The 14,238-nt window shown below is 43.1% G+C and overlaps 1 protein-coding gene across 1 annotated transcript in view; it reads right to left on the bottom strand.

The window, feature by feature from the left end:
- Nucleotides 1–138: 138 nt before the first annotated feature.
- LOC142210809 (protein kinase C and casein kinase substrate in neurons protein 1-like) overlaps nt 139–14,238 on the bottom strand; it is a 63,393-nt gene continuing 49,293 nt past the window's right edge. Inside the window, exons 3-10 of the mRNA XM_075280247.1 lie at nt 13,774–13,930; nt 10,844–11,079; nt 9,115–9,270; nt 6,872–7,047; nt 6,642–6,762; nt 4,302–4,396; nt 3,690–3,784; nt 139–832 (exon numbers count right to left, since the gene is read on the bottom strand). Of these exons, the coding sequence (XP_075136348.1) occupies nt 717–832; nt 3,690–3,784; nt 4,302–4,396; nt 6,642–6,762; nt 6,872–7,047; nt 9,115–9,270; nt 10,844–11,079; nt 13,774–13,930 (1,152 nt within the window). The 3' untranslated portion in view covers nt 139–716. The remainder of the gene's footprint in view (nt 833–3,689; nt 3,785–4,301; nt 4,397–6,641; nt 6,763–6,871; nt 7,048–9,114; nt 9,271–10,843; nt 11,080–13,773; nt 13,931–14,238) is intronic.

The raw sequence follows: 14,238 nt of genomic DNA, 5'->3' as shown, positions 1-14,238 counted from the left end.
ATAGTATTAAAGCAATTATTTTAGACTATACGGCTTAAGTGGTCATTGATTTGGTTGCTTTGGGGTTTTTTTTGTTTTTTTTATATGGCTATATAAAGTCCCAGAAAGGATTGTGTAGTTAGAGATGAAGACAAATAGTTTCAATTAGACATGGTTTATTTTTATATTGCTTTAGCATTTCTTAAAAAACAAACAAAAAAAGAAAAAAAACCTTTTTCAGGAGTGATGGAATCTTATAAGGCACATGACCTGTGTTTCAAAGGGCACACAAATGCACAAACAACATTATACTGCTGCATCCATAGGACAGTGAATCACACTGGGTATTAAGGTGGTCCGAGCCAGGCAAGACATTTCCTGAGATCTGTGTGCAGTTTTACAGGTCAGAGATATAACATTGTGTTTTTTTATTTTTATGCTATGATATAAAAAGGTACGTGCATGAGACACTTGCACTAACAATACCCAGTCAGTGGTAATCCCTTGGTAAGGAGAAATTTAAACTAAAAGTATTTGAAGAAAATTCTGTAATAATTCAAACTTGTTGCCTTTATTCTGTAACAACCCAAAAACTTTCATGCCCCCTCTGTATCTGCCCTGTCACTTGCTAACTGCAGCCCAGCATAAGGATTGGAAAAGATGAGGAATAGGATTCCTGTAGCGCTGATTGTCATATACCAAATACTGAATTTCTGGTGCTCTTCAGCAGCCGACTTCTATCCGGTAATAACTTCAACATAGTTGGCAGGGTAGAGTCCAACTTGGCCATGATCAGTTACACCTTTACACCAGCCTTGTTCATCTTCATCTTCAATCTTTGTGAGTTCGTCACCTGGGCACAACAGTTTAGTTAGAAGTGTAACACTTTCTGTACTGTTGTCATTGCACAATCCTTATCTACGTAATGAATTTGTTCAATCACATACCATTAATGTGTTCCATCTAAGGCTGAGTGCACACTGGGTATTTTGGTCAGGATTTTGAGGCCGTATTCGTCTCAATCCTGACCAAAAAGATGGCTCCCATTGAAATCAATGGGAGCCCTTCAGGTCTTTCTTCCCGGGAGCCGTTTGATCCGGCTCCTGGAAAAAAGAACGGACATGCTAATTCTTCAGGCCAATTCACGAGGTGGATCTGCCTGAAGACACTCCCTCCTCCTAATTAGGCCCATTCATTGAGCCTAATCCGGAGCAGAGTGCGCGACTGGATGCTGGTATAGTGCACTGGCATTCAGTTGCGGCCACCCATTTTTTGGTCCGGAATCTGAGGCAGCCTCAGGTTCTGGACCAAAAAACCCTGTCAACCTGGCCTTAGACTACAATGTGTTAGAAAATTTATTACCATACTAATAAGTGGCTTAAGCTCAACTTTTTGCCAACAGGATACTGGTCCTTCAGGTACTGCTACAGAAACCCCCGCCTTGGCCAATACTCAATGATCAGAGTCATTGATATAGAGGTAAAGCCATCCCTCAGAAGTCTGGGCATTTCACATGAAGGCTCTGCCTCCAGATGTATTAAATTGTGGATTTACCCCAGGTTTGCTTACACTCCCCTTCTGAACTGTGTAATGCAATGTCGTCTGTTTTTAAGAATCTAGTCTACTGAAAGCCACCCTTTTAACTAAGCACATAGGGAGTGTGTTTTCATGTTCAAAGTGCTTGTAAATGGCCTGCTCTCATTATCCTTGGTTAGGGGCATACAACACCACAGTTTCCTCTTATTTGCAGTTTTGGTGGAGCACCTGGCGCTGGCTATAAGGACGCTGTGTACAAAGGCAATGCTGTAGGGTCTAGAGAAGACTGCATTGGCTTAAATGCCAATGACTTAGGGTGAATTCACACAGAGTTTTTGGTCAGGAATCTGCCTCAAAAATCAGACTCCAAAAAAAGCCTCCCAATAAAACTCTATTCCTGACCAAAAAACTCAGTGTGAACTCAGCCTTAATCTCATTGGTGGGAAGGAACAGTACCACAGGAGGGAGACCATGTCCATAGGAGGCAGACCTTTCCTGCAAGCAGGTCTATTATTTATTTATTTTTATTTCCTTTCAGGTTACAGGTAGAGTCCTAAGAGTTTTTGGGGAGGCCCTCTTTTTCCTGACATGGGTGCCAGTCTGCCCTCTTGAAGAGATTTTACATAACGGAAGTGTTTTACATGTCTGTACTATGATTCCAGCTCTTTCTTTGCACTGGCCCCTGCTCCATGCCTAGCTTTGCCACAGGCTCTTCAACATCAGACCTCTCTCCCCATATTCAGCCTGCTTCCTCCTCCAGGCACGTTTAGCTTATGGCCCTTGATCATGGGCTTAGCAAATAGAATGACCATCTCATTGTGCCAGAACCGTTGAGCAGTCCCCTGGGGTAAGCATCTCTCTTTTAATCCAGGGATTCTTGTCCCTTCACTACCCTTGTTTAGGTGCTAGTGGGGTTAGTCTAGAACAGACTCTGGCCTAGTACCATGGCCTACATAACTAGAGATGAGCGAACACTGTTCAATTCAGCTGTTCCGAACAGCACGCTCCCATAGAAATGAATGGAAGCACCTGGCACGGTGACCAGCCGCCGGCAAAGTGTACGTCCATTCATTGTGCTTCCGTGTGCTTCCATTCATTTCTATGGGAGCGTGCTGTTCGGAACGGCTGATCCGAACAGTACTCGCCCATCTCTATACATAACCCCTTTATCAGGGAAATAAAATAGCTTCGTGTCTTGCAGCAATGGACCTGACATCCTCTTTTACTGGAAGCTGGGGGGCTGCTTCAACTGGCATCCCCTCCTTTCAGAATAGCTTCTTGTCTTCTGTAATCTCTTTTGGCTTCTGCTGCAGGGTAGGAGCTCTGATTACCTCTCCTTCTTTACCCTCCCCTTTTCCTCTAGGTCAAGGTGTAGTCCCCTGGAGGGGGCTGGATATGGTTCGCTATTAGAGTTGCATTTGCTCTCTTGTTCACCCCACAGTGCTGATCTTTTGCTATAGCTCTCCTATTGTGGCATTCTTTGGTGCTTGCAACCTGGTTTAGTCTAGAAGACCTTGTTGACTGCTTAATCCCTTTTGCAATCGCTCTCTCCACTGGGCGACTAGGTTGTCTAGTTATTGGATAGTTCTCTCACTCTCTCATATTCTCTCACTCATTTTCTTTCTCATTAGGATCCTGCCATCTATCTTTTTTGCATTCCTGACTGTCGTCTTTGGCGTCTCTTCTTGGGCTCCGAGATATTGGCGCTTACTCTGTGCTTCTTGTACTGCTGTTGGTAAATAACTACGTAACTTCCTATCTGTGGAGAGGATATAGCCTGCTTGGACAAAGTCAATACTTCTATATTTTTAGTGTCAGCCTCCTAGTGGTCAGGCCTTTACCCATGGTACTGTCCATGGTCCCCAATAAATACAACTAGAAAGGGACATTACTGTAGGTACAAAAATCCAATAATTTCTAACCCCTATGTATCCTTGCCTCCTGCTATATCCCTGGTAGACAACTTTGGGCAATTTTTTGTATTACTTATAAACTGGTAGCATGATAACCTCTATTGCAGGGGTCAACAACTTCTTTTTTTTTTTTTTTTTTTTTTTTTTATTTGGGGTGTTTCAGAGCATATTGAGGGGAGACTTCTTTGAGGTGCATAAGAGTATTAATACTACCACGATATAGAGACCATTTAATTTCATTCTATAGTATAAGGTCCTCACCTGCTTTAAAACTGAGCTCATCAGACTCCTGTCCAGAATAATCATAGACTGCTCGAACCCGCACTCCTGGGACGTTGACTGGTGGTTTATTCATACTGTGAACCAGATAAAAGGACTTTTAATAAACTATTAATACACTATTTTTTTGGGATCCACCCAGTGGATATGGAAGATCCTGCGATTAGGTGGAGAATTCCTATGGTTGAGTTAGATAATTGCAGTTTCTAACCCATTATCTGAAAATTCTTCAGAATACTTGCTCTGCTAAATATGGAACCCTTGGCAATTCTGGTAATAATACACAAATGGATGCTCCATGCCATGTTTTTTTTTTTCTTAAATCTTTCTAAAGTTAAAGGGGTATTCATATCTTGGACGTTATGGAATTACCTCAGAATATGGCATAGATGTACATCCCATGTCTCAAGAAGGGGGTCCTAACCCCTGTCATGCAGCTGTTGACAAGAGAGGTGGCAGCGCATTTGTGGCTCTCTCCATTCACTTCTATGTAACTTTACAAAATAGCCGAGCCCCCTTTAAATATTTTGCATACAGTACAGTGGCACTTACTGACCCGTTTATTTTTTAGATGCATCTATATATAAATCTCACCTGCTTTCAGTGGGTGTCACACTATACAACTTCACTTTTTCCTCTTTCACTTTCTTCTTCCTTACTATCTGTTGTTCAACATCTGGATTCCACTCCTACCGATGAGTATTAAAACTGAAATCAGCATGTTTGGCAAAAGAATACACCATACAATCTCTTGGTCACAAGTTTAGTCTATTGTATTTGCCTTGTTGTTTGTATGTAAACCCTTCTCCAAATGTAAAACACCATGAAATCAATAGTTATAATAATACAGTTCTGAAGTACATTTCCATTTGCTTGTGATGGACAGTACTACCTGCTTCTTCCCTCATAGCTGTTGAATTAAAGGATATTTTCCATGAGGAACCAGGAGCAGAGAGTTGTTTTAAAAGCAGGTCTCCTGAATGCCGTGCGCTTTTGAAACACCTGGTGGTTGGGGGTCTTGGGTGTCAGAACCTTAGATCATCAGTCTGTGATTTGTGAAGCAGCAGCAAAACTACCATACTACAGTATCAAAAGGGCAATGAATATACATTGTAAATGCACATGATTTTTTTTTTTTTTTTTTTTTTTTTTTTTTTTTAATTGCATGGGGGATGCTGTGAAAAGCACAAGTGTTCATGCTGAAGTTTTTTTTTTTTTTGTTTTGTTTTTTTTCTGTTGTGCTGAATTTCACTATGTGGGGTCTTAGTGGTGAACTTAGTCTCTCTACTGCATGAAGCGAACTATAAAAATGCACCCCACCCAGCCCCCCAAAAAAGTTACACACCACCTCACCAAAGTATATAACCCACTTAGTATATGGCCTCTGCTTAGTGGCCCCCCAAAGGTATATGACCCCGCTTTAAAAAAACAAAAAAAAAAAACGCCTCGTCAGTATATTACTGAGAGCATAATTTTATTTTTTTTAATCGGCCGTTACTTATTGTGTTATTGCAATAAGTAGCAGCCAATGCTTTTTACTTGCCCATCCATGATCCTGTGCTCCGTTGTCGCCTCCAGGGTGCGCTGTAGCTGACGTTGAAGAACGCCTGGACGTTGGATGTAGCATCCTGGCGTCCTTTAGTGTCATGATTTAAGTGCAGCGCTGCCTAGAAGGAGCTGGCCTGCACAGGAGCATGGATGAGGAAAAAGTATCAGCTGCTATTTATTGCAATAATACAGTAAGCGGCCAATGATAAAAAGAAATGCTGTCCCCAGTTTACTCCATGAGGTACAGTCTGAGGTCGCCTAATGGAAGGTGTGCCCCTGGTCTTAGCCTACAACTGCTTCTGTTATTTTTTGCTTTTGAATGACAATCTGCAACATGTTAGAGTAAAATATGCTGAGCAGATTCATGTATGGATGTATAGGGTACCATTTATTAAGGATGCTATTACACACAACATTTTATTCATGTTAACATTTTGCATTTTTGATCAGTATTGGTTAATTTCATTGGTGTAGAAAAGCAGCAAGTGTAATGGTCTAAGATATCATTTAATGACATCAATCCTGATTATGTTGGGTTTATGAGTCCATTGAGTGGTGACAACCTCCTTGTGTGACTGTGGAGATAAAGGAGGACTACCTCAGGGGTCTGAACCTCTGCCAGGTAAATGGGTCACATTTACCTGGCAGTGTTTGACAGGCTCCATTGTTTAAGATGGCTCCCAGTTCCTCATACAGTGGTTGGGCCCCTATCGCTGCCTTCAAACAAAGGTGATTATTTGTACAGTATTTACTTCACTGGTAAGTGGCCGTGCCTGGTGCACTCATAGCGGGAGTGGGCAAGTATTTCACTCATGCTGCCCCACAGACAGAAATTGGTAGTGTAGGAAGCCTATGGCTGATCAAAAATGCTAACATGAGTAAAATGCATGTGTGTAATAGCACCCTTAATAAATCGTATCTTATACATCCATATATGAATCTGCTTAGCATATTTTACTCTCTAACATGTTGCTTGCACATTGTCATTCAAAAGCAAAAAATAACAGCAGTTGTAGGCCTATGGCTTCCTACTCTGCCAGTTTTAGAATAGGGTCAGGGCTCCTTTTCTTCCCAGTTCTGTGATCCAACTGCATTTTTAACAACCAGGTAAGCAGAACCAAGGAGAACTGGCTGCATCTAACCCCTGCCTGCCATATGCAGATCCATCGGGTTCGCATGCTTGAGACCCCTGGACTACACACTGGGCTGATAAGTCCGCACTTTGAGAGGCACCTGCCCTATCATGAATGGAGTTTCCATGGAAATTTGACACTGACCCTAAGCTGTACAATAAAATTAAGAGAATACATTTCTGTGGATCAGTGTCAGTATGAATCTGTTAGAATGGGAAAAAATATGAGGACTGTATTTTTCACACTAACTCACCTCCAATTGGGGCCAGTTCATTAACATGCCGGGGCCTTGTTTATTCCTCCACCACTTCAAATCATCCTTGTCACTGACAGCCAATATGGCCTGGTTCAAGTCACCATATACCGCCATTATACTACATATATAGCAAAAGCAAAATCAGTATTAATGCAATCTCCATATGTGCTTCAAATTTCTGGCGCATTTCTATGTGTAGTACACCCTAGATCTTTCTGGTCACTTACCTTTCATTATTGGTGATGTCAAGGTGTTTGTGAATAGAGAGAAGGGCCTGTTTCAGGAAGAGTATTTTCTTCTGCTCCTGTTGCTGGCTTTGGTCAAACACAGTTTCCATTTCTTCCATGTACTTGGCATTATACTTATTGAGTTCTTGTAAGCATTTCTCATATCTGTGCTTTACCTGCAGATGATACAGGAATAATTGTGTAATATGTCATTGTGATCCAGATGCAACCGTGGTTAATGTAACCTAAGAAGCTTTTCAGTCACCAGTTGTAAAATCTGTTTTATTTCTTAGTTTTAGTAATTCTCTTATGTTTGGGGTGTAGCTGTATGTGACTTGGTAGCCGATGGAAGGGGCATTTGTATACAACACTCTTTACAGAAAACTGATTATTTTCCCCCTTGAAAAAAAAAATATATATATAAAAACTAGCCTCCACACTGGAGAATATATCTAAATGATGAGTTCAATCGCTCCTGCTTGATTTCTTAAAGGTGTTTTCTTGTGCTCTCCATTTTTTATATTAATGACTTATTCTTGGGATAGGTCACAAGTATTAAATAATTGGGGGTCTGACACATGGACCCAGCACCAGTCAGCTGTTCCAGGCAGCCTCTGTGCACCAGGACTGTACAGTGTACATAGCTGGAAACAGAAGACTCTGTATACTGTGTAATGGCCATGCACTAAAGCTCTGCTTCCACTCACTTGAATGGTACAATACATTGTACAGTCCCGGCATATGGGCATTGTCCTGATCTACAATATATGGTCAACTTAAAGGGAAGCTGGCACCTAAAATTTTTTGTCCAATCTGTATGTAGTATTTTATGTACAATCAATTTGTATTAGAGATTTTCATAAAATAATAGAAGGCCTGTGGTGGGCACAGACTGAATAGGGTGAGAATGTTCAAGGGTAGGATGTAAACCATCTGTGGTGGACAAGACCGGTGAACAGAGAAGAGGAAAAGAACAAAGTACTAACATACAAAGTCAAATGAAGACTCAGGAGGCACGACAGAAGAAAGGAAGGGACAGGGAACATAGCATCAGTGGGGACTATGGAGCCAGGAGCAGAAAACTACATCAGGACTCAGGAGAAGACCTTAAAGGGGTACTCCCACATCGCATACTCACCAGTCTTCGCTACTGTAAAATCTTCTGTCTTCCTGCTTTGTTGCGTCATTGGTGGGCGGGGTTACATATGCAATGCCAGCGGCGAGATGCTGCTGGCCCTGCGTGCACGCTCATAGACCAGCAGTCTACCCTTCACAATGCGAATACAGACCCGACATCCGCCTCTCTCTATTACAGTGGATGCCGGGCCTGTATTCGCATTGTGAAGGCTAGACTGGTCTCACCATCTATGAGCATGCACGCAGGGCCAGCGGCATCTCGCCACTGGCTTTGCATATGTGAATACAGACCCGGCATCCGCTGTAATAGAGAGGCGGATGCCGGGGGCGGTTAGACGCCGGCACAGGTGCCTGCGACATTGCTATGCTCCTGCCCTGCATGAAGCCAGCAGTGGCAGGAGCGATGCTGTTATTCTGCTCCGCCGTCCCCCCCCCCTCCCCCCCGAATAGCAGCATCGCTCCTGCAGCTGCTGGCTTCATGCAGGCCAGGAGCATAGCGATGTTGCAGGCATCTGTGCCGGTGTCTAACCGTCCCCGGCATCTGCCTCTCTATTACAGCGGATGCCGGGTCTGTATTGGCGGCCCCTTTCACCCAGGCTTGCTCCCGTGCACTTAGCCCCTCCTCCCTCCCCCCTCAGAGCAGCAGATACATCACTTGACTTATGACCAGATAAGTCAAGGGATGTGTAAAAAAAAAAATGAAGTGATATAGTGGACAAACAAAGCAGTTTTGCTGAAGCAGTGTATTTAGGAAAAGTCTTACAGTCACATTAACAAGCAGTATAGATAGGATCCTTGTGATGGGACAACCCCTTTAATAATCACCTGATGCATATTGAAACCAGCGGTTTGCATTAAAAACCCATTGAAATGAATGGGTTTTTAAACTGATCATATGCAAGCCATCCCCAAGCTGTTTTTTTTCTGCAATTTTGGTGGAATCACAGCATGTGGACAGCAGCGCATGTGTGAACGCCCCCTAAGACTTTCCTAAGTGTGCATGCTATTAATAATACTGCAGACACAGTCTACAGTAAATGTATATCATTACACAACAGGTCAGTGGCCAAGGTGTCCTTACAACTAATGCTTCCATTGTATCTCACCTTTTCTTTATCCTGTTTACATTTTTCACGTTCCTCAGTGAGCTTCTTTTGCTTTTCCAAAGAAAATTCTGGATTAATCTTTCCATTGTTCTCTCGGACACTTGCGAAGTGTTCCTTCTTGCAGGTTTTGTGATAAGCTAATTTTGCTTTCTCAAGCTGTGAAAAGAATTACATACTTTGGTCTCTGGAAGAATATCAATAGTCTGCTCATTGTAGCAGAGAACATGTGCATATATTAGTACATAAATGATGAAAAAAATGACCAATTCCAACTAATGGAAGATGTGCTAAAAATAGCTCTCAGAAAATCATTATTATCTCCAAAAATTTCCATAAAAGTTCTTGGTGAGACAACATGCCAGTAGGGTTGAGTGATCAGGATTAGAGATGAGCGAGTACTGTTCGGATCAGCCGATCCGAACAGCACGCACGCATTGAAATGAATGGACGTAGCTCGCACACAGGGGGTTACGCGGCCGGCCGGCGTCAAAGCGGAAGTACCAGGTGCTTCCATTCATTTCAATGCATGCGTGTTGTTCGGATCGGCTGATCCAAACAGTACTCGCTCATCTCTAATCAGGATCAGAAAAGATCAGATTCCGATTGGCAACCAAGTAAATTTCATGATCGCGATCGGGTTCTGATCCTGCCTAAAAAAAGATCGGGAATGGAATTCCAATCCCGATCGCTCAACTTACCTGCACAGAAGCGCTGTCACTCCCCGTTGTTCTCGCTCCTCTTCTTTCTTCTTCACATGCCTGCAGAGCGCCGTGCATCCCCCCGCGTCCCAGGCTAGTGTTACAGATGCTGGGAGTAGGTGGGGCTTGTGGCTTAGGAGAGTGTGGGCGGGTACTGGGAGGGTAGAAGTGAGTGATGAACTCACGTCTCCCTGCCCTGTAGCCACGCACACGCTCCTAAGCCACAACAAGCCCCGCCTACTCCCAGCATCAGTAACACTAGCCTGGGAGGTGGGGGCGCGCACGGCGCTCTGCAGGCATGTGAAGTAGAGAGAAGAGGAGCGAGAACAACGGGGAGTGGCAGCGATTCTATGCAGGTAAGTGGGGGGGACTAAGTAGCCGGGGGATTTTTTAATCACTAGAAAGTGTGGAGTTCAAAAATTGAAGCGTTCAATTTTTGGACTCCATGCTGTGCAGTGAATAGGATTGTTTTTAAAATCCGATCTTCGATCATTAAAAAAAATCCCATTGACTGGCATTGGGATCAAAAATGGGATCAGGATTGGATTCAGATAGAAAATGATCGGAAATCAGATTTTAAAAATGATCCTGAAATCTCAAGATCGGCTCAACCCTACATGCCAGCTATACTATACAGTGCATGCCTTAGACTTTGTAGTTACTATTAGGGAGCGTTCACACTACCATTGGTGTCCGATGCTAATGTCTGCGCAACATCTTGCGCGGACATTAGCATTGGACACTAGCTGTGTCCGTTACATTTTGCATTGATTTAAATGGATATCGGGTGCGTTCTTTTACTGCGCGGATATTAGCATCGGACACTAGCTGTCGGACGCAGACGGTAGTGTGAACGCTCCCTTACAGAGAGTCTGTTCTCCATTCACTGATAGGCAGCACATAGTGAAGTTCATAGGTTGTTGGCCCTATTATAAGAGAAAATCTAAGCCCTTTGAAGGTGAGAGAAGAATTAAGGTGATTCCACTTCCAGTCCACATATAGACATCTAACAACAGTTCATAGTGATTTACCTTTTTTAATTTTTTAGCCCATGGTTTTTGGGCCTTGTGGAAGCCATTTTCTATCTCACAGGATTCCTTGAATCCACCAAAGATCTTGCGATGGTAGGTTTCTTTTTGCCAGTTGCGGATTTTGTCAGTGTCATCTGTCATTAGGGTCTTCTGGATCTGCACATGCAGATCACTGAGCCGTTCTGTAGCTGTCATGAAGGACTGCCAGGCACGTAAGAGGGAGCCATACATGGGACCTATGGTTAAATTAGATGACAACATTTTGGTTAACACTTCTCAGGCAAAAATCTAGGAGTCTTATGGTTTTCCCTTTCTTTGAGTTTTTTGAGAGAATGTTTGCTTGTCCATTGCCTAAGATAACCCACAATATATATATATATATATATATATATATATATATATATTAGAGGGAGGACCCGGCTTCGCACGGGTGTATTACATTTTATGTTTGTGTAGTGGCCCCATAAGAAATGTCCAATTTTGCACTGGTGTATTTTGTATGTGGTTTCTGTGTATGTCCATAAGCGTCATGTGGTTATGTGTATCTCATTTTGGATATCAGTGAAAAACCTGTGATCAGTTGTTATGGATACCTGGAGTAAAGCTGTATCTAATCCTTCCCCGTGTAGTACTGTGTTTAGACACAAGTATCTAATCCTTGTTGGTGTGGTACTGTGTGCAGATGCACATATCTAATCCTCCAGCGTGTGGTACTGTGTGCAGATGTGTGTATCTAATTCTCCCCCGTGTGGCATTGTGTGAAGAGGCACGTATCTAATCCTCCGGTAAGTGAAACTGTGTGCAGACGTGCATATCTAATCTTACGGCATGTGGTACTATGTGCAGACGCGCGTATCTAATCCTCTGGCGTGTGGTACTGTGTGCAGACAGGTGTATCTAATCCTCTGGCGTGAGGTACTGTGTGCAGATGCACCTATCTAATCCTCCCCTGTGTGGTACTGTGTGCTGAGACGCGTACCACATAATTATCTGGCATGTGGTACTGTGTGCAGAGGCATGTATCTAATCCTCCAAAGTGTGGTACTGTGTTCAGACGCACATATCTAATCCTCCCCTGTGTGGTATTGTGTGAAGAGGCGCGTATCTAATCCTACAGCATGTGGAACTGTGTGTAGACGCACGTATCTAATCCTACAGCATGTGGTACTGTATGCAGCCGCGTGTATCTAATCCTATGGCGTGTACAACTGTGTGAAGATGTGCGTATCTAATCATCTGACATGTGGAACTGTAAGCAGACGCGCCTATCTAATCCTACGGCATGTGGTACTGTGTGCAGACGTGCTTATCTAATCCTCTGGTGTGTGGAACTGTGTGCAGATGCGCGTATCTAATCCTCCCCTGTGTGGTATTGTGTGATGAGGTGTGTATCTAATCCTACGGCGAGTGGAACTGTGTGCAGATGTGCGTATCTAATCCTCTTGCGTGTGGTACTGTGTATTGAGATGCGTATCTAATTCTCTGGCTTGTGGTACTGTGTGCAGAGGCTTGTATCTAATCCTCCAAAGTGTGGTACTGTATGCAGACACACATATCTAATCGTTCCCTGTGTGGTATTGTGTGAAGAGTCGCATATCTAATCCTACAGCGTGTGGAACTGTGTGTAGACGCGTGTATCTAATCCTTTGGCGTGTGGTACTGTGTGCAGATGCGCGTATCTAATTCTCCCGTGTGGTACTGTGTGCTGATGTGCGTATCTAATTCTCTGGCTTGTGGTATTGTGTGCAGAGGCATGTATCTAATCCTCCAAAGTGTGGTACTGTATGCAGACACACGTATCTAATCCTCCCCTGTGTGGTACTGTGTGAAGAGGTGCGTATCTAATCCTACGGCATGTGGAACTGTGTGTAGATGCGCATATCTAATCCTACAGCATGTGGTACTGTGTGCAGATGCGTGTGTATCTATCCTACGGCATGTGGAACTGTGTGTAGATGCACATATCTAATCCTACAGCATGTGGTACTGTGTGCAGATGCGTGTATCTAATCCTCCCCCGTGTGGTACTGTGTGCTGAGACGTGTATGTAATTCTCTGGCTTATGGTACTGTGTGCAGAGGCATGTATCTAATCCTCCAAAGTGTGGTACTGTGTGCAGACACACGTATCTAATCCTCCCGTGTGGTATTGTGTGAAGAGGTGCGTATCTAATCCTACGGCATGTGGAACTGTGTGTAGACGCGCGTATCTAATCCTACGGCATGTGGTACTGTGTGCAGATGTGCATATCTTATGCTCTGGTGTGTGGAACTGTGTGCAGATGTGTGTATCCAATCCTTAGGTATGTGGTACTGTGTGCTGATCTGTGTATCTAATCCTCTGATGCGTGTATCTCAGTTTGGATATCAGTGTTGTATTGTGCATGTGGAGTGACCGTGTGTATTACAGTTGGAATATGAGTGAAAGACTTGCAGGTTTGTATTGGCTGGGGGGGGGGCACTGTGTTTGAAATGCTGTATCTCAGCAACGGTACGTCCGAGCGAGTTGGAGTCTCGTCTTAAACCTTCCCGGATACCTGAAGTATCTCTGTACCAAATTTGGTAAAGATCGGTCCAGTCGTTTGGTTCGCATTAGAGTACAGACAGACAGACAGACAGACGGACAGACAGACAGACAGACAAGAATTCATTTTTATAAGATAGGGAGATAAATAATCTGTAATATTACTCTTCAATGGCCACTAGAGGGAGCCCTATAACATGAAACACTCTTGTTCCATCTCTTTTTACAGTTGTGCTGTGAAGGCTGAATGTTATCGGCATGGCCATAGAAACACTGTGCAGGTGGCAATAACTCACTTTTTAGTTTTGTGTCTCTAGGAGATTGTATTAGGATGTGGCTTTCTTTGGCCCCATGCATTTGACAAAACGATATTCTTAAACTCTTCACATTCCAGTTATAATACTCACTGGTGTCCACTATTGGTTTCCATTTGCGTACCCATTCTTCCATCTGTAGTGAATATTGCTTCTCTATCTTGGCTCTATCTTGGAAACAGGCTATAATATCATCACACAGCCGAAACCCATCCTCCATTCGCTTTACAGTGCTGCTGTAATTGTTTGGCTTTTAGACAAAGAAGAAGTCCAAGTGTTACTTTGATATTACATATACGTATAATGTTTTACTATGTTCTAGACAAACTGTGAAGATGCTAATAGATTTTGGATAGCATAAATGCTGAGAGACACTGATTTTCATATACAGTTACTACATCTGGGTATCGCAACGTGACAACACAGCTGTAACAATTATGTTCAATAAAACATGTTAAAATATAAATTTACAGCATAGTAAATGGTAACGTTATCATTAATATTGGGTACAGATGATACAGTGACTGGTATAGTTTGAGCACAGATATTACAGATGAT

The sequence above is a fragment of the Leptodactylus fuscus genome, chromosome 6 (assembly GCF_031893055.1).
Source record: "Leptodactylus fuscus isolate aLepFus1 chromosome 6, aLepFus1.hap2, whole genome shotgun sequence".
In the NCBI taxonomy this organism is placed as follows: Eukaryota; Metazoa; Chordata; class Amphibia; order Anura; family Leptodactylidae; genus Leptodactylus; species Leptodactylus fuscus.
This window is presented reverse-complemented; position numbering and strand designations above follow the sequence as displayed.